At 39.7% G+C, this 27,479-nt stretch overlaps 1 protein-coding gene across 2 annotated transcripts in view; it reads right to left on the bottom strand.

Moving 5' to 3' along the window:
- LOC122865795 (transmembrane protein 132D-like) overlaps nucleotides 1-21,668 on the bottom strand; it is a 33,125-nt gene extending 11,457 nt beyond the window's left edge. The window contains exons 1-5 of one of the 2 annotated variants that reach the window (XM_044174664.1): nucleotides 21,118-21,668; nucleotides 16,475-17,402; nucleotides 10,914-11,060; nucleotides 7,415-7,586; nucleotides 4,322-4,465 (exon numbers count right to left, since the gene is read on the bottom strand). In XM_044174664.1, coding sequence (XP_044030599.1) covers nucleotides 4,322-4,465; nucleotides 7,415-7,586; nucleotides 10,914-11,060; nucleotides 16,475-17,402; nucleotides 21,118-21,187 — 1,461 coding nt within the window. In that variant the 5' untranslated portion in view covers nucleotides 21,188-21,668. Of the gene's footprint in view, nucleotides 1-4,321; nucleotides 4,466-7,414; nucleotides 7,587-10,913; nucleotides 11,061-16,474; nucleotides 17,403-18,932; nucleotides 19,140-21,117 lie in introns of those variants that run through there. The other variant, XM_044174662.1, reaches the window with a different exon arrangement.
- Nucleotides 21,669-27,479: the final 5,811 nt, after the last annotated feature.

The following is a 27,479-nucleotide window of genomic DNA, read 5'->3' as shown; positions in this document are numbered from 1 at the left end:
CAGTACACATTAAGAAAAACAATTACAAGTAGCATTCAAAGTGCTCAAGTATCAAGAGTTCAAATCTTCAAAAGAAATGAGGAGCATTGTATCTAGAACCAGTTTTTTCCACGTTTTCTTTGAACATGTGGTATAGGTGTATTACACAACTAAAGAAACTTTTAGGAGTCTGCTAACTGACAGAAATGAATAGATGCCAATTGCTGCATGAAGCGGCAAATAAAATACATCTAAAAACCCAAACTTTAAATGGTCATTAAAAATGTAAAGTATACATGATTTGCATTTAAAGCTGCACTAATCAATAGATTAAAATATGGATCAATGACTGTGTGTAGTGTAAAAGTGACAAACCACAGTTATTACGCGACTCTGCTGTCCCCCTCCTCTATGGAACTTTTAGTGTCTTTCAGCTCATTGTTTGGTTTGTTTTGGCAGCTATCTTCAGCAAAAAACTTAGCTAGTTGCTAACTGACAAAGTTACCAACTAGCTAGTGAAAATAGTGGAGGAAAAAGGAGGCAAAGACACACACTCCTGCCTACATCAGTGGAGCTGAAGTGGAGCAGGTGAACAGTTTTAGGTTCCTGGGAATCAGCATCACAGAGAACCTGTCATGGACATGGAAGGCAAAATTCTACTTCTTGTACAGAGGAGCAATAGAAAGGTTCTTACTGGAAACATTACACACTGGCATGGGATGTGCACGGCCCATGACCGAAGGGCTCTCCAGCGGCTGGTTAAAACCGCCCAGAACATCATTGGTACCCATCCAACGAGCATCAGTCATATCTGTGAGTGAGGTGCCTACGCAGAGCCCAAAGGATACTAAAAGACAATACCCACCCCAGCGACAGCCTGTTCACCCTGCTGCCGTCTGGCAAGCGATACAGGAGTATCTGCTGTCGTACCACCAGACTTCAGAGCAGCTTCTTTCCTCAGGCTGTGCGACTCTTCAACTCCACCTCATCCTCCGCACTCCACCATGAATACATGACATGAAACTTTCTGTTATGCTGGTTTTGCACATTACCATACTACTACCTTTGTATAATATATGTATAAGTAACTGTATATGTTGTTTTTATTTTTATTCTATTCTAATTTTAAATATTTGTATTTATGTTCTGTATGTGTAGCATGAAGGGAGCTACAACTTTCATTTCATTGTGCAGCCCTGTGCAACCACACTATGATTCTTTAACTTCATTCACACACAGCTAATCTTATGTTAGCATGTAGCTAAATCTAAGAGTTTGTGTACTGTATGTGAATCAGTCCCTAATAGAGATTCACCCTTGTGGCAGTTATAGTATAAAAGTTTGTGGTTTCAAGCTTTAACTTCATCCGTTAGCGGCATTGCTCTAAGAGGGGTCAGTGACTGCAGGAAGGTTAAGAGACCATTCAGAGACACAATAAACAACTGGATTAAGTTCCTCTACTGATACAGAAAATCATCACAAACACAGTCTCCCTCTCTTTGCCTCTTTCTCACTCGCTTAAGCTTACTACACTTAAACACACAGCCTCACATTCGCAAAGCCAGTGGCTGCCGAGTCGTCTAATGACACCGGAATACATTCAAAAGTCAAGGCAACCGGTCGTTTGCTTTAAGGCGAAAATGGCCCTGGTTAATGCTAGGTCTGTGTCTAATGAGACATTCATTTTAAATGACATTTTCACCTCTCGTGATCTGGTGATGGTGAGTCAACCATTTTGGTGAACTGTGTCCAGCAAACTGTTTCTTCATTAGCACCCCTTGGTGTGTTGGCAGAGGGGGCAGAGTGGCTATGGTTATCAAGAAGCACTTTAAATTACAGACACTTTCTTTTGGGAGCTATTCTACATTTGAATCACAGACTGTAAAAATAAAATCTGTAACTCACCCTCTAGTCTCCGACTTCCTGTCCCGTATTGTTCCATTGCATGAAAGACTGTTGATCGTCAGTGATTTTAATATTCATGTATGTTGCCCAGGTAAACCCATGGCAAACGATCTCATACACATCCTGGATTATTTTGGCCTTCTTTGGCATATAAATAAAGCTACCCATGTACTAGGGTTTACTCTTGACCTTATTATGTCTTTTAGATTTTCTATTGATAATATTAATATCGAGGATGCATGTTTTTCTGATCACATGTCTATTGTATTCAGTGCCAATTTATGTAGTCCTCTGTGCACTGCCAGAACCCCTGGTTACTACTCCTGTTACATAAATTCTCTCACTTCAAATCAGTTTGCTGAAGCCTGTCAAAGAAATGCCATCACAACCTATTTCTTCTGCTGCTGAGCTTCATTCGAGCCCAGATAAATTAATTTCCCTCTTCCATTCCTCCTGCTCAGCTATCCTGGACTCTGTAGCCCCACTGAGCTATAGACATCCCAAACTTAAATCCCATCAGTGGTTGGACGATTCAACCCATTCTCTTAGGCAGGCGTGTCAGAAAGCTAAGTGGGAGATGAAAGAGAGATCACCTTTCAGTTACATTTGAAACATTTCAAAACCGTCTGGTTAACCAGACAGCAGCCAAAAAAGCCAGCCAAAATATTTCTCTGAGATAATCAGTAAACATTCTCACAGACGGGAAAGAGAAGCCTTCATTACATCAAGACTGGACTATTGCAATTCCCTATATTTAGGCCTTCCTCAGTCTTCATTAACTCACCTGCAGGTGGTCCAAACTGCAGCTGCAAGGATGTTGACTGGTACTGAAAACCCCAGTCCTGGCCTCTCTTCATTGTTCAATTTAGAATTCAATTTAAGACCTTTCTGATTGCTTTCAGGGATATTAATGGTCAGGCCCCATCTTATATCACAGACCTTATTCACTGGCATGCAGCTCCTAGGTCTCTTAGTTCTAACAACAAATCTCTCTTGTATGTCCAACTGTCACGACTAAAACTAAAAAGGTGACAGTTTTTTGATTTTTTACCTTTATTTATGCAGGGAAGTTGAACTGAGAGGAAGCCCCTGATCCCATTCGCACAGTTACACACATTCACACCTGGAAGCTGTCCAGTACAACCACAGTCTGATCTGCTGGCCACTGAGCAGCTCCACTGGAGCGGTTGGGGTTAAGGGCCTTGCTCAAGGGCACCTCAGTGGTGGTAACTTTCCCCGCCCAGATTTATCCTGCTGGTCTGGGGAGTGAACCAACAACCTCCAACAACCTCGCTTCTCCTACCTTTAGGCCACCACTGCCTTTTTAAAATTGAGGCTAAAGACACATTTTTATTCACTGGCCTTTTTGGCCAACTAATCTTTCAATCTGCTGTCATGTCTATAATCCTGTATTTGTCCCTTGTTGTTTATTGTTGCCATTGGTATGTTTCTCTTTGTGTTTTCTTTTTACTTTTTGCTTTATATTTTAATGTTCTTTTGTACAGCACTTTGGTCAGCTTTAGCTGTGTTTAAATGTGCTTTAGAAATAAACTTTACTTACTTACTGGAAAATAACATGGCTCCATTACACAAAGGTCAAATCACTGTGCTTATGGACTGAATGGTGGGATCATGAGCTCAGTCTCTAATGCCATATGGAAGAGGCTGCTTTCATCCACGATGCTTTGACACTCACACACACATACACACAGACACACACACACAGACTAGAGTTGGACCTGTTGAGTATGATGGCACAGTGACAGTGGATGTCTTAGAGTTATACACCAGAATGGATCTTGCTTTTCAATATCTTCAAATTCAGTTTATTTACTGTCAAACATTCAGCAAACATTTGCTTTGTATGCAAATTAGGCCTGAATGATATATTCAATTCATACTGAAATTAAATATGAGAGAAACAAAGGCTGGAATCGGTTAATATATGTAAAAAAAAAAAGTTGTTTAAAACACACACAACTGATTTATTTATGTATACTGTAAAGTGTGCATACATAGTGAATACTGAATAATCAGTTTCACATAATTTAAGATGAACTTGTCGTGTGGCACTAATGCACTAAAGAGAAACTCGATTGAAAAGCCTTGTAATGTAATATCTCTGTTTGTTTTTCACCTTATATGATTAATTTACCACATGCACTAAAAGTTTAGATTTATGGTTTACACATAGTTTGTAATTTTGGTTGGAATTTGGAAACAAACTCTTCATTACAGCTGTATGAAACAAAGCGTGCATGCATTTTCACAATTCTGGCAGTGCAATTAATTGCTCAAGAGCAAAAATCAGGTATATTCCTGATCACAAATGCCATTTCTACCAAAATATTTCCTATGTATTTTTTCAAGCAACACGGAAATGGTTGAGTAAGCATCTCAATCCAAGCTGATTAGGCTTGTAGTTTTAATGGCTTACCTTGAGTACATCCTCCTCTGTAGACCTACAGCTGGTGTAGTTGGACACATCAGTGACTGAGCCATCGGCCTCCACAGCCAGAGTCTTCACAGGGACAGATACCATTTTACCCGTCAGCACCGCAGTATTCAAGATGTCAGTGTTCTGTGCAGAAAGAAGGGCAGATCAAGAGCATGTTAGTAGTCTGGGTTAGCTACAGTGTCACACTTTTATTCAATATCATGTACAAGGAAAATGAGGGACAGAGGGCTAGGGTTGTTTTTAGTGTCATTTGAAGGTTGAAGGCTGAGATTATCCTAGTTTAGTTTAATTGCTGGATGGCAGATGAAAGATAGGGAAATGCATCAAACTTTTCCAAAGATGAACGGCTACACCACATGTTGTACTTGCAAAAATAGCAAGGAATTGAGTTTATCAAACATTCAGTCCACTTCTTCTTCACACCACAGCAGCCAAAGCAGCAGACACAATAGAGTTCCAAGCAATAACATAGAGTCTTGGATATAATTTTTTAGAAGGTGTATTACAGCTTTGAGAGGAGCTGCTACCTGATCCCATAGATGTCAAGTAACTAGCTAAGCTATGGGTTAACTTGAACTTGATTGTATCATTCAACATGTTCAGTATAACTTCAAACTGCACACAGAGAATTCAAAAAGATGCACCATCATTAAGTTTACTCTGGGTAAGTATATGAAACAACGCAGAATTACTCTAAAACCAAAACTATCTACTAGTCCCTTATAAGGGTGAAAGTATATAGAAAGAAGCCAGGCTTTATGCACACCGTACATTAGAAACTTGTTTGAATATCCTGACTGACTAATACATTATACAATACAATCATCACTATTTGTATGAGGGCAGAGATGACAGGCAGAGGATGTTGGCAAGACTAACAGGGATTAAAAACTTGCAGGCTCACAAACTTGATTCATTTAAAATCACACTGATGCAACACACACACACACACAAACTGGACAGATGTGCTTGAAAAAAGAAAAAAATAATATCTCTATGATGATAATATACAGTGCATGTCTGTCTCTCACAAACTCACGCACCTGGATGAAAATAAATCCTCTACTGTATTATATCACCCATACAGTAGATCACCACTCAAACACCTAAACCTGATTACATTTCTAATCTTCCAACGCATTTTCCCACCTTGTACTTTACATCTTTGTCAATGCTTAGCAGCAGCTTAGCTCTTATACATACTCCTCCTCCAACAAGGATTTACAACTACTTTCCAGTTTATAAGATCTGTGATAACGTCTGTTTAATCTTTTATAGGTATTGGCAGTGTGTGAGTGTGTGTGTGTGTGTGTGTGTGTGTGTGTGTGTGTGTGTGTGTGTGTGTGTGTGTGTGTAAGAAGCTCTGGTTGATCAGTGTTTTTTTTTTCCTCCTGATGCTTGTGGACTAAAGCATCAGGCAACACTCGGCAGATGTTCCCCGGCAGCTTCACATTCTGAACTCTGTCGGCTTGACAGCTGCTGACCGCAATTCCAAAAGGACATGATCTAGTTCAGACTGCGACACTGACCCAAACATAAGCCACTGGATCAGGGGTGGCACAAAATCAGAAAGCAATATCAGCGCTCTGTGGCGCTGGCAGAGTCACACTGAGAGATCTTGATGTCCAATGTTTCCGCAAGCTCTGCTATAATCTGGCTTGTGGTGATCAAGTTCAGCTCAAGTAGTTCAGCTCTGTTTTAAATCTGCTTCTTTTCTGAAAACAGCGTTATATTTACACTCTGTGGTAAGACCTGGTATTGTTCGTTCAGTCATTCCTTCATTTACTTGTTCATTCAGTGAGTCAAAGTGCTAAATCCTTTATAGGATTATATGAAAGGGAGATGAAGACTTCATTATCATGGGAAGAACATGCAAACACCACACAGAAAGGTCAGAAAATCAAACACGCAGCCTTCTTGCTGTGAGCCACCGTGGCTTTCCTTCACTTCCCTTGATTGTAATAAATGTACATTTTCTGCTGTTGTGCGGCTTTTTTTATTTACGTCTGTAGTGGCGGGGTGGATCACATGTGGTTGTAACAGTAATTTGTTCTGCTATAAATATAAAGCCACACTAATTTTACATTAAAGGAAAAGAGCCACAGCCTGCTTATGAAATAAGTCTATTCACTCCACTGTTACAGAAGAAAAAAAGTTGTTTTTTCTCCTTGTGAATTCTGTGATTGAGATGAAATATATTTCCTCCCCAATGTGTGTTTGATTCATGTCAACTATTGTACCATGAAACAGCCAAGACACACATGCACCTTGTATTTTCTGGTGGTCGTTTCAAAATGTAAAGGTTTTTGAGACGAGTACACATAGCAGCAGGGAATCAGCCTAAGCATCAAAAATAATATTAATGCATCATAGATAATACTGCGATCACAGTGTGTCTTTTGCAAACAGGCAGAGGTGAGTTGAATCTTGTCGAACTCTACTGCAGACCTATAATAATTTGACATGGAGGAAAAACTAAATTTTAAAAATTGATTGGTAACAAAAGTGAATAGATATTAATTTCATTCTTTTCAAAAGCAACAATTAACTGTAAGACCAGAATACACATTTTTGAGGATTTTTACCATTTGTGTAAGTTGAATGCCAAAACAAATAACTTTCTAAAGACTTTTTGTATGATATGATGTCAGGCAGAACAGATCATATAAAAACACTAATTATTGTGTGGATAGAACTGTCAAGGGAATCATCAGGAAGTTAAGTGTATAAAACTCTTTATCAAGGCAATGAATACCAATGTCATTAAAACTGAGTGAGGTAGTAGAAGACCCTTACATACCCCACTTTAATGTTCCACCTGTGACACAGCCAAGTGGCCTTGTGTAGGGTCTGTCTACAATTAACAGATCTTCCCCATCCTTTGTGTACTTTATAGGGCCTCTTTCCTCAAACATCTGGAGTAATACGACTACAATAGATACAATAGATCATTTACTATGCACCCTGCAGGGAATGGAGTGTTCCTATGTGTAAGGTATATGTAAGAAGCAGAAAAATATATAAAGTCCACATTTTAAACAGTAGATAAATGAATAAAGATATTGTCCTCACCATGACCAGAGGTGCCAGCCCTATATAGTCTCTCTGAGTTGTATAGATGCGCATTATGCCCACATCCCTGACGTTTCCCGGTAACTCCAGACGCCAGGAGATTGTCTGACTTTCAGCCTGCTCTGATACATCTTTTGGCACAAAGTCCAGTTGTAAAACTTCCAGAAGACCCCTGTTTAGATATAAAATGTGATATAAAATACAATATGGTTAGACAAGTTAAAGCAGGCCTTGGCAACCTTTGCCCAACAGCGGCCAATATGGCCACAAGATGATAAACAGTAAAACAAGTCAAAAAGATTCATTAAGTCAGTGAACTGACTGAACTTTTCTAACATTAGCTATCATTAGCCACCATATGTAAGCGCATTTAGTTGAACGAGGGTGGCTTTAATGTTTACGAAGTCCATGTTTCATTTGTAGGATGAAGAATTAGGTATTTCTTCTTTCAAAAAAGTTACATTTTCTTTAAAGGTTGCATTCTGATTTTTTTGGAGACATATATTTTAAAATCAAAACTATATTGTGTTTTGGGTTGGATGTTCACACTGAACCAATACAAACAGCATTCCTAATAACAGGTCTAGTGTAGAAACAGACATTCTGTACATGTACTTGTAAATATAGGCCATGCTGTTTCAAGAGACAGTAAAATCGTGGCTATACTGTATATATTACAGGAAAATGAATGATGAAAACTAAACTAAATGGAATTTAAATCAGGGGTTCAATTGTGGAGAGCAATGAAACATGAACTACCACTTAGTCTCTGCCCATATACAGTTCAAGTTTTATCAAAATCACCACTAAATAAGTTTAACTGTGTTCATTTGGAGGGTAATATTGGTGAGTGTTAAGATATTGTTAGCACGCTATCTAAAGTTAAATTAGTCTAATATTTGGGTTTAATTTGTCCAGAAGAAGTAAAACTAGAAGTGATGCAGTTAAATGACCAAGACAAACAGGTGTCATTCCAGTCAGTTAGAAATCCAACAGAAATCTAATCCTGCTGAATATTTGTTATTAAACCTCTGAAAACTGTCATATTTGACTTTTTTGTCTGTCTGGTGTCAAGAGACAAAGATGCTTCAATGCAGAAGGAGCTGAGATTAGGTGTGTACTCTCCCAGGTTCCTTGGAGAGACACTGCCTATGAAAATGAAAAAGATAGAAATTACTCTGAAATTTGTGAAAAACAAACTGTAGAGTTTGAACCAGTGAACGCAATACACAAGAGGTCTCATTTCCATAAGCAGATGGAAGAATAAGGTGAGAGTGTGGAAGGAAGATTAAGCGAGCTGGCAGAGACTTGAGCCAAGTATTCTGGTCAAAGGATTGTCAAAGAAATGGCATGTGATGTTATTTGATGCTGTAGAGAGTGTGTAGGCATACCTGCCAGAAGGAACAGATCAAAGGGAAAATGTGAATGTGAATGGAGCTGTGGCACTTTGAAGTGGAGCAAAACTTTGCATAAAGCAAAACAATGAACCTCTACAGCACGTGGCTAAATCTCACATTTTAAAAAAAAGGTCACAAATATTGAAATCAGCAGCAACTAGACAAACATATACATACATATCCATATGAACACATACAAATATTCATGCTCTATCAAAAGGAATTCAAGGACTGATGCAGTGTGGGAATGAAGTGTACCATAAATGAATTGAAAGGGGGCGTTATGAGGTTATGTGTGGGACTCTAGGCCACTAAATAAAAGGCAGATGAAAAAAAGGCAAAACACACTTTACAATCTCCTTAGAAGTTGAACTTCATATGACAAATGTACAATCAGACAAAATTAGAAAATAGTAATTCTGTTGAAATATTGGAGGATGTAAAAAGTTAATGTCTCATCTGTGTCTTTGTACCTTTACAACATGCCTGAAGTCATGCGTGTCATGGGCAAGTAGACCTGAATGCATGAAAAATTAACTTGTTCCACACTAAATCCAATTAATTTCTTTGCTATGGTCCTTATCTTCCTTTATTTTCTTAAATAAAATGAACAGATTTTAAACAGATTGAAAGGATTCTCACTGAAAATACTGTGCAAGGCTGCGTCAGAGCGAGACAGAGAAACACAGAAGGGGTTAATGCCCCTTTTTCCTGGAAATCCATCTATTAAGGGGGACTTTCATCACTTGAAAGCAGAGGTTGGAGTATATGTGGATGTGTGTGTGTGTGTGTGTGTGTGTGTGTGTGTGTGTGTGTGTGTGTGTGTGTGTGTGTGTGTGTGTGCATGTGCGTGTGTGTGTGTGTGTATGCTTGCATGCGTTGTTTGTGTGTGTGTCCTAGTGGGAGCTCAGTATAAAGGGTCGCAACTTAGAATATCTCTCCTTCCTAATCTCCCCCTTTTGAACGTGCAAGCGCTTAAGCCTGGATAACGTAGCCGTGATTATAGATGATTACGGATAAGTGGGTCGGACGGACAGCAGGCGATGTGTGCCTGTGTGGGTGGGAGGTTGCTGGGCAGAGGTGGCTGTTAGTGTGTGCCACCAACAACATCAGGCAAAACTGTTGTAATCAACTGGGGTGTATCAGGTAAATCAAGCAGTGAAAGTGCTATGAAATGAATATTCATTTACTATTAAGTCAATAGAAGTGCAAGCACTTCAGCAGCACTTTTATATACTGCTACTGTTGAAATGTCTCATTTACAATTTATTTTAGTCACATCAAAGCAATTTGGAGAGTAAAACTGGTGATCCTACAAAATGGAGATGATAACTAATGGAAGTAAGTGAAGTTCCTAATTGACTAGCTATTTGAATTAAGATCAGATCTGGGAGTATAGATTGAGAGAATATATTTGAGATGCCATAGTTATATGAATTTGGAGAGGAAAAAGGAGAGTACAAGATACCAGGATTATAAATTTGAAGATAATTTTAAGCCGTTTCCACCTGATATTTCTTCTCTTTCTCTTGTCTTTCTTTCCATAATGTTTTACTTTTATACTAACTCATTTGTTTCTTTTCTGTATAAGGTAGTATAAACAGGTGTATATGTGTTTTTCTGTGGAGTGCAGGGGTGATGGGTGGTGGCAGACACAGTTGTGATTTTGTGTGATTCTTTTGTAAGGTAATCATTGTAATAAATGGGAACTATAAAGTATTTTAAGAAAATATATAGAAAAACAAAGGAACTGAGTAAGCTAAGTTGAACTGAGTTGCATTAAGTCAAACAAAGTCGATTTTTCCTGAACTGCAAAATGTCCCAATTATCTATCTATTATTTTCGAGCATTGCTGTGCCCCATCCTATGAAAACTAAACACAGCTGGGAAATGTTCTTGTTCCTGCAGTATCATTGTAATATTCTGTAGTTTGGAGATGAGTGTTAGACATTAAGTGTCTGTAGAGGTGGTCAGACAGGATGTTTTTTTGTCCGAAGAACTCCTGAAAGATAAAAAATATTTTATGTGTAGGGAAAGAACAAAACACAACAAAAAACCTCTAACACTGTGCACTGCATGTACTGCAGATGCAGTGGACTGACCTCTTTGCAGTGACAGCAACCTTCCTCTGACAGACAACAGAGACAGTGTTGGGAGTAGCTCCTCTGCCAGGCTCCACTACGATGTCCCACAGCGCAGAGTCACTGGGTCGCGCTGCACTGAATGACAGGCCCGTTTTTACTGTTGCCCTGCAGTAAATACAGAAACACACATACATAGTCCAGTTAGTGCAAAGCATGAATTGAACTCTATCCATATGCTCTTTGGGAGAGATGTCTCATTGACTATCTCAGGTTTAATGTGAGTTGAGTAAAGAAAAAGACTTAAGAAAGCTTTTTGTGCTGTACTTAGTTTTTGTTTCTTTTATTACCAACAAAGATTTTATTACAACAAGCACATATTGTGCAGTATGCGCTGTACAGGACACTGTACAATACAATGTGATAATGCTCTAACATTGAACAGAAATACTTGATTTGTGACCATCTTTGTCTTTTGGATTTACGACAAGACTGAAACAGAGCCAAGCTTTTATAAAAGATGTTTTGCAGTTCTTTGTATCTGTTGTCTTGGTAAGGAAACATGAGGGCGTGGGAGGGTGCTATGGATTGTGTGCATTTGCTTGCAAAAGCATGCATTTTCTGTGCATACATACACATGTTTTGTTTATGTATTGTTTGTGTGTTTAGTCGTTCATGTTGTGCCCAACAAGGTGAGTCACCGACAGACTGATGTGTCGCAGGCTGCCGGCAGACTGAGAATTAGCAGGGGTATTTATTCCTATTAGCCCTGGGGAGAAATGGGAATCAGTTAATCAGATGTCTGATTCAGACACACATTTACAGCACTCTGCTAGGAGAGATAGAACGCTTATTATAATTAATGTGAATGGACTAGACCGGGAGGTCCAACAATCCTTTGTTTTTTTAAAGCAGATGTCCCTCTGCTAAATTATTGCATCAAATCTCATTGAACAGCGTCATAGAGCAGTTATTTGAGTCATAAGGTGAAAAGAGATACATGGGACATGAAACGCTTCTGATCCACGTTAAAAATGCAATGATTCACTAATCTGCACTCACACAGACACCTAGCTACGGGGTGGGAGCTTCGTGGGTTTCCAAAACAAGCCAATTTCCTCATGGCAGGGATTCAACGAGGTGCTGGAAATGTTCCAGAGGGAATTCAGCCCATGCTTACTCAAGAGCATCACTCAGCTCCTGCAGCTTTATCAGCAGGATATTCATGCCAAGAATAATTTGAAGAACCTCAACCTCAATGAGGTGTTGTATTAGGTTTGCAAACTGTGAATGCCGCTGGATTAAAGTCACCAAAACTTGGGATGATGTATGACGTCCATGTCAGAACGGGGGGCCATGAAAGGATGCTTATTGTCCAAACGAAACAAAAGCAAAAAGCAAAACTAAAAAACAAATGCTAAGGTAAAGACATATACAGTACCATTAAACACCAGATCTACACCTTCATTATGTCTACTACAAATTCTGTTCCTGCCCTCAGCATGTTCAGACAAAAATTTAGGATTTAGTAGAAGTGTCAGTTTTCTACATTCTAGCAGCAGCCCTCTAGCCCAGCCACTTCACGGTCTGATAGTGATAGCAAAGATTCTGAGTAATCGTAGATTAGCATAATATACTTGGAAATCATTGTAGAAACGGTTATTTTTCTACATATTTTCTGCCCAGTAATGGTTTAGAGAGGCAACCTGCCATTTTACAGCAAACAAGCTGTCTGTTTCTGTTTTAACAACCTGTAGTTTGTCATTTCAGCAACAAAACAGTCTTCAATTAGTTGAAGAGCATTAAAACTGGCAGATGAAAGACACACACACACAATGTATTCACACTAGAATAAGGGTCAGTATGCATGCCCTCATGGTCAGAACTCCCACACGTCCAAATACACACACTTAGGAATACTGATTTGTAATCAAACAGCAACAAGACTATTCAATAAATACTGAGACAGCGTCAAGGTCAGAGTTGTTTCACAGACAACACACACACACACACACACACGCTGACAATTCAACAAATGCTGAATAAAAGACACACAGACTTCAAATATTCACATTTCCGTCTCAATGTACAATTTCAATGAATTTTTGAAATACTATAAATATAAACATTGATTTTATTACAGAGATCAATCCAAAGTTTGAAATTTATTTTTGGCATATCACAATTTAACCAAACTACCTACATCCAGTAACTCATCTTCTTATTGCTTGTCCAGCTGAGCATCACAATGACAACAGCACCTGATGACCATCCTTCCCAGAGGGTACAAACCACTTCAACTGGCTCCTGTTGAGTGTGGAGGAGCAGTAACTCAAAACCAGGATCTTCTTGGATCACTGACTCTCTCACCCACAAGCAGACACGAGCCTCCCTGCAGAGAAACCTCATTTCGGCCACTTCTATTCTCGCTCTTTGTCTTTTTCAGTCACTACCCACAGTTCATGACCACGGGTGGGGGACAGGATGGATATCGACCTGTAAACTAAATTCTTCACTGCTGTTTTACCAAAGTCAGTCAATCTCTTTCTTCAAAAATGTGAAAGCTGGAGAGCTCCCAACTCTGTTGTTTGCCTGTTTATTTGATTAGCCATTCATGCAGAAGAAATGGAGGAGGGTTTCTATAAATGTGTTGTTTGTGGACATGGCATTTTTTGTTGGTTTCAGATTGAATTTGACAAATTCTGCTCATACTTCAATATTGTATATTTTCACTTTTTGATGTTGACCTGTTACTGTTGTTTTTTACCAGTTGTTTTTTGTGAGCTCAAAAAATGTTTGATAATCAATCAGATGAAATGTTTGTAACGCCATGTATGACAATTTTGAAAATAGATGATTTTTAATAACAAATGTTGTGTTTACAAGCTGCCTGTGCGCTTCACAGGTGGTTATGATGGCTTTGCAAACCACACACACACACACACAAACAGTTAATCTGGCAGTCAGCCCAGATCATCTCTACCCCAAAGGGTTAACCTCTTGATGCATTTTCAATCAGGACCACAGATTATCTGGCCTAACCCTGCTGGAGTGGACTCAATCTTGGGCCAAAGAGTGAAGCAGAGCAGGGATTTCTCCTCAGGAGGAATCAATCACTTTGCCAAGCTCCTCAGAGCTAGCCCTCACATGGACTTAACTGCTGGACTCAGTCCCCTCTTCTTGTCCAATCTCATTCTGGATGTGGCAGTAGGTCAGAAATACACGGACTGAAATCACTGACCTGACTGGAGGAACTTTAGCGGTACGGTCAGTGAGTCAGAGTTTGGGGAATTTCAGGTGGAGAAGTTGTAAATCCTTCCAAATAGTCAAAACAACAGCAGATGTTAAAGGGTCAGCGTCTCTCTACCAACTCTTACTCACGTGATTTCAACAATGCTAGCAGAGCTACATTCAGGTCACTTAGTTTGTGTGTTTGTGTGTGTGTAAGCATGTTTGTGTTTGTGGATGGTCTGGAAAGTCGGATACTTGAGAGGAGCACTGGGATTGACTGACACACAGCCACAGGTTTAACTACTGTATGTGCCCCATGGATTAATACACATATCTTAACATTCCTCTCCTTTGCCCGCATACCGCTGCAGATTAATGCAGGGTTGGTATGTTGTTTGCGGCATGATATCACTAAATCATGGGATTAAAGTGAAATTTGTCTTGCGTTTCAAACAAAATCATTAAGCTGAGTAAAGACTGGAAACACAAACCAAACTGTGATGGCTTTACACTTTACTGATCTGAAGCATTCAGATAAAAAACAATTTTACTCCACTCAGTGATGTGCATCAAAAGGCAGCAAGTCGAAACTTTGAAACAGATTGAACTGTGTGTTTCGGTGTGACAGGGCTGCTTTTATATTAAGTTTACTTTTACCCAAAGGAGTCAGGAAGATTTTAGTTATTTGTTTTCCTGCTCCATTAAATAGATGCATTATTTATGAAGTCAAATACCCAGAGAACCTTGTTGAAATGTTAGTGGGATGTTGAGATATGAAAACCAGTGAATCATTTGCCAATTATTTCCCTGTTTATGGAAGAGTGCTCTCCATAACTCCCCCACTAACTGAAAAGGTGAAGTAGACAGGATATAACATGTCAGTAATTTATGAAGCCAGTGAAACTGGCAGACAACACAAGTCATGTTGGCGCTCAAGCATTTTACTGAATAGCCTTGATGGCAAGCCCCATCAGTATTCAAGTGCCTTAAGTAACCATTTAAATGCATGGAGCTTATCCTTCATGAAGATGCTCAAATATACTGTACATCATAATGATTCAACTTGGTTTCAGTCTCTTTTTCTGCTTCACATGTTTCAGTGACCATTAAATTTTATGTGACTCCTCCTAAACTCTTGCCCTCTGCAAACTCAGCAACATAGTTGAATAATTATAATGTTGTCTGGGAATGGCATTTTAAGATAACCTCTTGCTTTATTTAGTTATGTAGGGCCAAATGTGATGTTGGCATACTATAGTATGTGGTTATTCTGGTTCAGTGTAACATTAGTTTATTCTCTACCAAAACAGCAGATACAGGTTATAGCACTGACATCTATTGCTTACAGACTAGCTAAATAGCTATCCAAATCTGGCAGCATGAGCAAAAGTTGCAAGTATCATGTTTTGACCTGGTAAAGTAACTACTTTCTCTGTAAATTACAACTCATGCTGTGTTTTTGTAAAACTTTGTATTTAACTTGTTAAAACTTAATAAAGATTTATTTAAAAAAAAGTAAAGTAACTAGTATATCAAGTAATAACTTGTTTAGCCACACACTTTGAATATTTAATGTTTAGGCCTTTACATTGAAATTACTTAGTCTCAGTTATGTGAAAAACACTATAAACACAACTTTGATTGTGAAGTTTGAAGTGAACTTCGATTTTGAAGTGTTAGCATACAGAGACCTGAAAGACATCTTGATTTGCAGTTTGCTCAAGAAGACTTGTGACTTGGCTTGGACTCCCCCTGAAGGACTTAGGATGTTGACGGAACTCAAATGACTAAAGATCTGACTTGGACGTGCACGAAAGTACTTAAAAAACAGCTCTACAATATGTACCTACACTATCAGAGGCCAGTGTAAAATCTAACACTAGAGGGCAAGTCCATATCCAAACTGTGGTGAGTTCAAGAAAATTAAAGAGTAGTTAACAAGTACAATAAAACATAAATATTTTATACACTGTATGTCTACAAAGCTCCCCAGGAATATGCGATATTGTGTTCCCCTTTAAAAGGAGTTAGATGAGAAAATTGAAACCACTCTCATGTTTGTCTGGTAAACATGAAGCTACAGCCAGCAGCCAGTTATCTTAGCTTGGCATTATATCTTGTTTGTTTAATCTGTACAAAAACAAAAATGTAAAAACGAGTTGTTTTATGGTTTGACAGGTAAGTTGTATGCCGAACTATTTCTGCTCAAGGCCAAGAAACTGGCACATAACCCCCCGTTAAACCGCAACTGCTTATAAAAATCAACAAAAAAGGGAAAAAGCCTATTTCCCAAAATGTCAAACAATTCCTTTAAAAGCAGCTTGATAAAGAAAAAAATGAAGATCTCTCACCTGAGAGTGAAATTTTCCAGGGTAGATGTGCTAGCCAGGAAGACATAGAAAGTTGCGACGTCAGTGGTCTTCAGGGGCTTGGAAGAGGTCTGGATCACCACGGCGCCCCCCAGCCTCAGTCGAAAAAAGGTGGGGTTCCCTGGTGGAGTTCTGAGCAGACTGACACTTCCTATCCGCCTCATCGGTGTCCCTGATCCCCCAGAGTCTCTTCCTCTTCCCACTCCTACACGTTGCAGGCTATCCTGTGGGGTACACTGGCCTGTTTGATCCCTCCGACTCTGGAAGTAGACCTCCACAAGGTTCCCCTGAAGCCTCTTAATTCCTTCGGTTGTTCCTGCTTCCCTGCTAGAGCTGCCTGATCGACTGGCTGAGCTGAACCAGGCGGGTTCTGGCCTCAGATGTGCCACACAGAATCCACCTGGAGACACCAGGCATGCCCCACGAACTTCCCTCGTCTCCCAGAAGGCGTAAGCCGTCACACAGTGAGCTCCATCCTTTACCATGGCTCCAGCGCTTTTCCTCCCATTATCTTCTCCTGACCCCATCCTTTCTTGGCCAACAGTGATACCACTTTTTGTGGGCATGTTGAAGAGAATCTTGACAACAGGGGATGAGGAACGAACCTGGTGGACCAAAATGACTGGCAGGATCGTGCGCCTACTGAGGAGCTGGTCTGGAGGAATCGGGGCATCTACAGTCAGGGGGCCATATGAAGCATTGACAGCTGGCTCGAGGAGCCCAGCACCTGGACCAGTGATGAGAAAAGTCTGAGTCTGAGCCTTCAGGCTGGAGTTCCCTGATGGCTCTGGACTGTCCTGCCTCAGAAACACGTGGTCCACATTGAGGACCTGAAAGTTGATGGTGGGATAAATTGGAGATGGGGTGGAGGATGTCCCAATGTCCTTAGCAACGTTCTGACTTTCAGCAACTGGGATGGGAGAATTTAGAAAGAGAGATTAGTGCAATAACTACTCTACCACTGCTTAAACTCAACATTTCAGTATAACGTTTTAAAACTGCTATTAAGATGCACACAGTTGCCACTTACAAAATCAGTCAGTTACTTTAATTGAGAACATTTGATGGGCATGGCGGGAAGATGAAGGGTTGACAAAGGGATCATGGCTGGAGAAACAACACAAAATGTCGAGAAAGGAGATGAGTTGAGTGCTAGAGGGAGCCAGAAAAATTGGTGAGGGCAGTTTGGTCATCTCGAGGAACCAAGGGCGGTGAGATTCAGGGTAAAGGCAATGACTTGTTGATGCAGCAAATATGGCAAACTTCCATATGTAGTTCCTGCACTGAAAAAGAGGAGAGCAATTAAATTATTTAACAGCTTTATGTTAAGCACATTTTTGCTCATACTGCCTTTCAAGCGACTCCAAACCCTGGCTTCACCTGTCTGTAAAAGTTGAAGAGACTATTCACACGATCCACTGTGAAAACCGACACACTATTCCTCCAAAGTCATTCACTTCTAGGTATCATGAAGTGCAGATTTAACAATCTAATGATGGCATTCAGTGTAGTTGGATTGATTGGAAAAGACCATACAGTGTCATTTCATACAATGTAACCAGATGGTAACCATTATAGTAAATCAACAGGTCGCTGATTAAATGTCCATTCTGCTAAATGATTATTTCAGGGAATTAAACACATTATATTGTTTATTGTAGTTATCATTTCTAGCACTAAAACAGAGGAATACTAAGTGTATAACTCTTAAGTGGCATTCTTAAGTGTCAGTTATACTTGTCCTTCAACAGAAATTATATTTTTCCACTCTTCACGAACTACTATGCGATGCAGCAAAGGGAATGGCGAATGTTTGAGTGGTAAAAAGCCCCTCGTCTCATCTGTGAGATGACTGTTTTTCCCAACAGGATGCTGTGTGTGACAGCTCCCACTTCCTCCTGCCAAAGACACTTCGTAATTTGCCATCCTCCATGTTGAAGGCCTCCAGAATTAATGTGTGAATTTGACTTTCCCTACCTTCCAAAAATAACTTATCTAAAAAGGCAAACGTAAGTCCCCCCAACAAAGACTTAGTGATATATCATTCTTTTCTGATTTTCAAACCATATTTCATGAATACATCTATATGTGAATCAATTTTCTTTCTGAAGGCAAAGGGAAAATCTATGAAAAAATTCATATGTCAGAGTTGATATTAAAAATGTAGTATTCAGAAAAGCACACCGGAAACTGTGTTATAGATTCCAGAGATCAGACTGATGCCATAGGGAGTTTCATATTACAGGCCAAAATAGATATTGGCTGGTACACATGATTTTTGCATATCTGCAGAACTAAGGCAAACCAAAAGTAAAATAAAACATAATGCATAGGCGATCCAATTGAACACCAGTGTTTTATTTCCTATTCCCTGCTGTATAACTGTCAACCTGGGGCTATCAGAACAAACATTTAATTTAATTTGTTTAAACAAACTGACATTTTATGATACTCTTACGCCGGGTTGCACCGGATTCTCTATGCCGTTTCTGTGTCTGACTTCCTGTCCAGTTCATCTGTTCTGTCCAGTTTGACGCGGCTTCCATCAAAAATAGACTCAAGGCGTATTCACTGCGGAGCTACGGAGCCCCCTAAAAGCCATGGCTCGCAATATGTTTTGCGAAAGAAGAAAAGTATTGCGAGGTAAAAACATATTGCAAGGTAACGCAAAACATATTGCGAGGGAATGCAAAAGTAGTCCTCAAAAAAAATCTCGACATGACCTTTAGTTGGCTCCATAAGAGCGGAGAGCCGCTTCTGGGACGTGCTGCGGCGCATCTGCTGCGTAACGCAACGCAGCCGTAATGCAACACAGCCATGCCCGGTGGAATCCTGGGGTTATCATCTTCACTAAAGGATACTGTGTTACTGCTGTTGTTACTGAATTTTAACAGAACAGACCTTTTATATCCCATGAATGGATTTCTTTTACATTTGGTGAACATCTAGGCCCTAGGCCAAAGATCACCTAATTAGATTTTGGTGATGATCCAAATCTGAGATTTCCACTTTTAGACAATTATTGGCTTTTAGCCAAAACAGGAATTAATAGATAAAACATCATAATCGAGGGAATTGATTCCAAATCCTAGCAAGTTTGATACAGTAGGATAAAGAAATCAATTAAAATAAAAAGTTTTCTAAATGCTGACTTTGTTTTATCTTGTTAAAATACTGTATATCCTCATACTAACTGGCAACGATCACATAGCAGGTGTATCAAAACAGTGAATGGAATGAAGAGGAAAATAAAATAATAAAACACAAAGAGGAAAATAATCCTCAGTCAGGTTCAAAACAAGTCTGCAACATGTCTGACCATAAGCTGACTGGGAAAGGACATAATTCACACTGAGATGATGATTATAGGTAATGCTCACACACTCACATGTTGCTAGCAAACACTGGTCTGTGAGACAAACATTAAAAAATTAAAGTTTTTGAATGAAGCCTCAGCAGTGATGCTGTACATCAGTGAACATATTATTTATTGATCAGATATTAATTTGGTGAGTCCTGGCTGGATTCCTTGAATTATCTTGACTTGTGACATTAGATGAAAAATGAATTATTTTAAATATTTAAACTACTATTATAAATGTTCAACCTCAGAGGGGCTCGCTGACACAACAGGCACATCTGTGACTGGACTGAAAGATAAGGCTGCTATGCATATTCATGGAGCCCAAGCAGAGAAGATATCAAAGGCTGAACTCTATCACTTAGACATGCATTAAGAACACAGCTGCACAGCTGAGTCCTGCACTAGCAGAAATACAGCAGTCCCACATATGTATACTGAAAAATGCACACACATATCATGTGCAGATATAAACCCAGGCAATCTCGGAAAGTAGTCTTTCGCATGATATTGGTATCACAGAGAGACAGACAGCTCACTGACTTCAGAGCTCCCAATGCAGGTTATCTTTAAACAACCAGAGAAACAGCTGTGCAACCTCAGCTTCAGGCCTCTTTAATCCCACAGATGAGGCTTCCCGATGCACACTGGAGAGCATGCTGTCACTTCCATTTAGACAGAGGGACAATGAAATGGGCAGAGGGCATGTGTAGTAACCATAAAACCCTAAAAAAAAAAAATAGGGGAAAAAAAACACAGCCCTACATCCTTATACAGCCAGTCCCCTGAACACATCATGCAACAAAAAATGTTATATTCCCAATGTGAACATTTTCTAAACTGTTTCTATATTTTTAAGGCTCACTTCTCAAAGACCTCCTAATGCACATGACAACTGCATAGTCTATCAGTTGGGCCTGTTTACAGTGCTAATAATAGACTAAAAGGATGCTGTCCCATCTTGTACATATATCAGAATCCTAACTTCAATAAGGGGGTTACAATAAGGCGAATCTTGTATCCAATTTGTGTGTGAGTTTAGATCATCAAAGCATATACAAGAGCATATATAATCATTTCATCTTCATTAATGTTCCCTTGTAAACACAGCTGAAGCCTTTAAGCTACTTCCAACCCAGTTACTGCCGCATGTGTGAAGACGTTCTTTGGGTCTGCTCCAACACACATGAAGCGATTAAGACCGATAAATAAATAAAAATCAGAAAGCATTTTGCCATTCGTCCACAGCAGTCATAAATCTCACCTTTAACAGCTGTAAGAACAGCTACTGCGACAATTGGGAACAATGAACGGTGGGGAAAGTTGAGCATCATTTCAGCAAAGTTGCAGGTTCTGGCCGTCCACTCTGCTCCCCCCTCCGGTGCGCACCGAGGTAAGCTTGGGTGACTCTCTGCAGTCGGCTGAAAGAAAGCGCTGGAAACAAATCCTTACATTGTCTGATTCCCGGTAAAGTTACTTCCTCTGACTGTACAGGATCAAGTGAAAGAGAAACAAATGTTGGTTTACTTCCTTATCCACATAAAGCCTAGTCTTGTTGCATCTGGGATCGTTTTAAAATGTGGTGTCCTTTGATTTCTTTAAATGATAAGAGGGGTGTTCTCCTCCGCTGGCAAGGCAGGACAGCAACAGGCACGAATATTCTGATAGAAATCAGTAAACATGTGCAGTCTGTCAGATTAACGAGACCCACGTGGGTAATCGCCGGTAGGGGGGAAGAGCTGCGAGAAAATTAAATGCACATGAGGCTGCGGGGATCAGTGGTTTCTCCATGAGTCAGTTTAATGTTGATTTAACAAATTAAGGATATGACTCTGGGCGAAAGGGCGAATTTATATGCAGGTACACATTAAGATTATTATTATTATTAGACCTTATTTAAAAATAAAATAAGTTCCTATTGACTATATATATATATATATATATATGTGTGTGTGTGTGTGTGTGTTTGTGTGTACTTTTACTATTTACTGTTGTTTTTAAGTGTTTTACTATATTTAAAGTTCCTCTAAGAAATTCACAGATGTGCATAATACATTCAGAAGGCCTATGATTTTACTTAAGCCAGTTTTTGAGGGGGGGAAAGTTGAGTGCAGGTTTTGCCAGCTGTCAGCTGCATATTCTCAGTCCACAGCATCACATGGGATCATACTGCGTAGGATGGAGCAGATGGATGCAGGCACTACTGTATAGCTGTAAAGCCTTGTGGTGTCATAGCACACTATACCCTTGGCAACATGTTACAAAGGATCAACAGACACTCCACTTTAGTGTTGTATGGATCCTGCTAAACCACATAATGTAAAGTTGTTTACTGATAATTTCAGACTACTTCACTTATGTGTCCACGCAGTATTTACATATTTGAGGTCAGTGTGCTCAGAGTCAAATAAAGTCAAGTAGAAATGTATTTTTTCTGTGCTACAGCAGGCCTTCAGGCCACTTTCAATTTCTTAACACTCTGGGTAATTACTTTTTTTTCTCTTTTTATGTGTATCACTTCATCTGCCTTGACCCAAAATCCCATACACTCATTATAATGAGGTACACTGAGCATCGGTGTGAGTTCAAAGCCTGAACTGAAATAGCATGGTGTCTTGTTGCAGTGCGCCCTACAACCAGGGAGACTATAATATGAGAAGCTTTGTGTCTAAAGGGGTATGCAGTTTAAGCACTGTGGCATCCATCCACTCAGGTTCTGCACGGAGACATCGGACTAAGTGCTGACATCAGATTTACATTAAAGAACACCAAGTGGGTTTAATGAGCTTGGTCAGACCAGTCTTCACTTCTCCACTCTCCAACATCCCCCTAAATACCTGTTCTCTGAAACAAATGTGCTTTACTGGCAGAATATGTCATCCAGCTAAACCCACTGTGCCCGGTGCTTCACTGCCTGTTTTATTGCAAGGTGGCACCAGTGCCAAGGTGACAGCATTATGCATGCAGGCATCATTGGTGAATAAACGTTTTTTTCTCCTGACAGCAGAGGCTGATTAAAATAAATATGTGCCTTAGAGAGATATTTAGGGATCTCTAGATAGCAATAAAACTTTGAAGAACTAATGGAGTCTGTATTATCTCAGGAGAGGAGCTTGATTTTACTGTACACATTGCTGTAGTGTTTACAGTGCAGGGTTAGCAAATGCATTGCATTCTGAAGCCACTGAGCTTTAATTTGAGCAGTTCGTCTGTGTTTTTTGCTGTATGTGTTTATTAAAGCTGACAGTGGCAGAGGCCACCGACTATTGAGTCTGGGAAAGTCTCCAGATCTCAGTTGTTGTTCCAGACATGCAACCTGCTGCTGGTGCTATTAGAGATGACAGAAAGGTGGTCCGATGCACCTTGTGTGACTCCAATACTGGATATAAAGCTGCTGCTGGGTGGCTCAAAGGTTTTTGGAGGTCATTTGATGTGGAGCAACATGGGTCAAGACCTAAATTAATTTAATTAATTAGTTAATTTCAGGAAACTGTGCCTCATTGAGCTGTTGAAACATATAAATAGCAGGAGAAATTAATGATCAGTGACTACTGATCAGAGCCAAAGCTTAGTCAGGAATTCAGGAAACAGACCATTGACTCTTTTTAGCCAAGGATGGCAATGTCAGTGCAGATGTTCATGTTCCTCTCAGGATGAATTGTAATCACTTTGGTGATCCCTTTACTTTTTATCTAGCGCCATCATCAGGTCAACATTTCAATTTGTCTAACATTTTGATGTATGACCAAATACCTGCAAAGGTAATGACATTCCCATCATCCTCAGCTGTACTTTGTGTTTAGTGCGAATTAGCAAATGTTTGCATGCTAATACTCTAAACTAAGATGGTGAACATTCTAAAACCTGCTAAACATCAGCATGTTATCATTTTCATTGAGAGCATGCTGATGTTAGCATTTAGCTCAAAGCACCCCTGTGCCTAAATACAGCCTCACAGAGCTGCTAGCATGGCTGTAGACTCTTAGTCTTGTTGGATCTGCTACTGAACTAAGCCAGTCTATTGCAAATTGAAAATTGGTTGATAATACATATCCAGTTTTTGGCTGATCATGGCTGCATAAAATAAATGTATGTTTCGAAGCACCGCGTCTGCCAACCCACTACTTACTTTGTGTATGTTTGCTTTGTCGCTCATGTGTCATTCATATCTCTGATGCCACTGCTTGAATTTTGATGAAACTTGAAATAATGCATCTCATTGCTCTACTTGCATTTTCAAAATTGCACTGATTTACCTGATAGACGCTTCAATTTCATATCAAAGCATGATGGCAGAAAACAGAATCTGCACACTGTTTTTTTGCTCCCCACCAAGAGTGTCTTGGAAGTGTGTACCTCTCTCAATTAAACATCAAAACATGATGACACCGATAATTCAAGCTGGAATTAGACATCACAAAAGCATTATGCATTAAATGACAACAGCAAAAACCCTAATAGGTTCTAATAGGAAATATATAAAAAAGCAATTCACATCTTAATGCTGTTCAGAGGAAAATGTTACAAGTAAGGAAAACTGACACAAGGGGCGCGCATTACATACATTGAACTGTGTATGAACAAACCAGGACAGGTTATATCACCTGAGGAACCTTTCACCTATGATCTATGAACTATGACCAGCCTGTGATGCCTCCGTGGCCCAGTGGCGTCATCATATGATTAGTAGATTTATCAAGCTTTACTGACAGTAATCAAGCTCAGTGATGGATATTGAACAGCAATGTTCCATCTTAATAATCCTATTGTCTTCACTTTCATCAATCCATCAAACAGTCATTAGATCAACTTAGCTAAGTTTCATCCTGTTGATGCTGCATCCGATTGGCAGGGGGAGGGGGAGCACATGAATAGAATAATAACAGAAAAAATCGTTCAAGAATACCAAAGACAATTGGAGCCATAAGCATTTATAAAGCCCTCTGAGTGGAAATCATTGGAAAATTCTTCTATTTTCTCTACTCTGATCTCCAGGGAGTGCTGGAGTCCAGTCTCTGAACATATAGCTGCCGTTACACCTGTGTAATAACACTTAGCACTACAGCTTGCCAGGGGGCAGCCAGCCAGCCAGGCAGCCAGTCTTTTCAAGACTCATGGTGCTGGAGCTCTGAGGGCTCTCCAGCCAAGTTGTGCCCTGTGGACGTCTCCCACTCCAAGCAGTCTCGGTGGAAGATGAATCACCAAGGTGAAGCGTGTGCCCTGGCTTCTTCCCTTTCGCTGATGTCAGCCAACATTCTTACGCTGATGACGAATGAATGCTCTTCTCGGAGCGTGGCTTCAATAAACATCACTTTTCCACCCTGCGGGATGCCTCAAATGAGTTACCAGCCAGGTGGTATGTCCTCCCACCGACAGCCTGCCCTCAGAGTGCCATGATGGACAGGTAAGAGGCTTGCCTCAAACCATCTGCTGGGAAATGCATTAATGTTGGAGTGGATGGATGGACTCACAGGTGAACTATTCAGTGTGATCTTGCTTTTTTGATGAGAATTTTATCACCTGAGGTGAAAAAAGCTATTATGTAAAACTTAAGTGTACACAGCTCCAGGTCATGTTTTATTGCTAATGTTTCCATAAATATTTGTAAAGGTACGACTATTATGAGTATGTCTCATAATAGTCATTTTAAGCATGCAAAGAAATTATTTCTATTTTATGTATGCAAGGCTGGATTAGCAAATCAAAGCAGGCAGCTGTCCCTGGGCCCCAGAGCCTCAGGGCCCAAAGGCTCCAGGTTCATTGTGTGGCAATTAGTTTGTGGTAATTTGATTGACTGAAAATTTGTTTGGTAATAATGTATGTGTAAAAGTTAAAGTTAAAAATGTACTTTATGTATCTATTAATTCCTAATTTTATTTTGTATTTGTTCATTTTATTTATCTAATGATTTTGTTTTGTATTTGTGAATTTTATCTCATTGAGCAGTGTAAGCTATTTTTATACCAGAGTTTAATGTACCTGCCAAGTTTCCATAGATACTTTGACAGTGCTGCTTCTCAATGATGAAGGTAAATTGTGTGGTGAAATGTTGGCACTATTTTACTGGTTTCTTTGATAGACAGATCATTTAAGTTTAACCTTTAATGCACATTGTTTACTGTTAATATCATTATGTTAATAAGTCCATTTCAGAAGCTCTCAGCTAATAATTTTCTAACATAGGGAAACACTGTCACTGCCATGTATATATTATAATGTCACAGTTAGTATTGTTGTGTTGCATGAGACATAGTGAAAAGTGCTCACAGTGTTGCTTTGTATTGATGAGGGTCCAGATGTGCAGTGACCACCCTGGAGACAATACATGTGAGTGTTATGATGTTTTCCTGCACAGTAGAGTAGAATAAATGTTGGAAAACGGGTCTTTCTCATCTATGCCATCTGTTGCATATGCAACGCTTAAGCACAATATAACCTGAAATTATAGTTTTTGCATTTTTACCTAAACTTGAGACCCTGTCTTATAGAGGAACCCTGTGTGAAAATGTTATTATGTCAGTTCCCTTATGAAAATGTGAATGTGAATGTGAATGTGAAATGTATCCAAAAACCACATGTGCCCATATGTTAATTCATTACATCTCAAATGTGTTTCACATGTGCTAGTATATGTTAAAGTGTTGTTTTCTCATGTGAAATATCTGAAAACCACATGTGCCTACAGCATATGTGAAATGTCGGTAAACCACATGTATTTATATGTGAAATTTAAACATGTGAAATGGTGTTCCACATATGTTAAACATTTGAAATGTGTTTCATGTGCTTTTTTTGGTAATTAAATTAACTTACAGGTTAGTAATCCAGCATGGGAGCACTGGTTGGTTTGTGGTATCTAGGAAAAATACAGTGTAATGAAGCTGCCATGCTTGCTACATTAGGGTTAATGGTAAGAGAATACATGCACAATGCACACAAAGTGGGAGAAAAGGGGGGTAAAATAGGGGCCCAGTTTTTTTTTTTTTTTTGCCCTCAAACTGGTTATTTCGGTCCTGTATGTATCTATAGAAGGATATAACATATATAATGAAAGCTTACAGTTATTATATGCCAAGCAATTTATAGTACCATACACAGCCCCCCTAAACCTCTTTACCACAGACCTACTGTATGAACTTAGTGAAGTTTTAAAAACTCTTCAAGCCCAGAGACTTCAAAAGAAATCTCCAACTTGCCACATGACAAAAGGTCTCTCGGTATATCAAAGTCAAATTAAAATATTTTACCTGCTGTGATTTTGGGGCAGGTCAAATGGACGTTGAGTGTTTAACTGGCACTCTGAGGTTTTGTGAAATATTCAAAAAGGCCAGCAGAAGATGGATGTCTCCTTATGCCCCCTCTGGTGGCGTGGCAGGCAGGACGAAAGCAGGTGATAGAGAGGTTACAACTGGCAAGAATTTTAAACATCCAATGGCCCCGGGGACTCCAGAGACTTACAGCTCAATATAGATCTGCTGGATTGCAAGGGAAAATAAGAGCGAGAAGAAGAGAAGGAAAAGAGAGGAGGTGGTGGATGGGGAGGGGAAAAAAGTAAGGGAGGGGGGTAAGAGAGGGCGAGGACAGGAAGGACAGGGAGAGAGGAAAGTATAGGGCGAATATATTAGA

The sequence above is a fragment of the Siniperca chuatsi genome, linkage group LG18, assembly GCF_020085105.1.
Source record: "Siniperca chuatsi isolate FFG_IHB_CAS linkage group LG18, ASM2008510v1, whole genome shotgun sequence".
NCBI classification, from domain to species: Eukaryota; Metazoa; Chordata; class Actinopteri; order Centrarchiformes; family Sinipercidae; genus Siniperca; species Siniperca chuatsi.
Note: the sequence above shows the minus strand (reverse complement) of the source record. Positions and strands in the feature narration are given on the sequence as shown.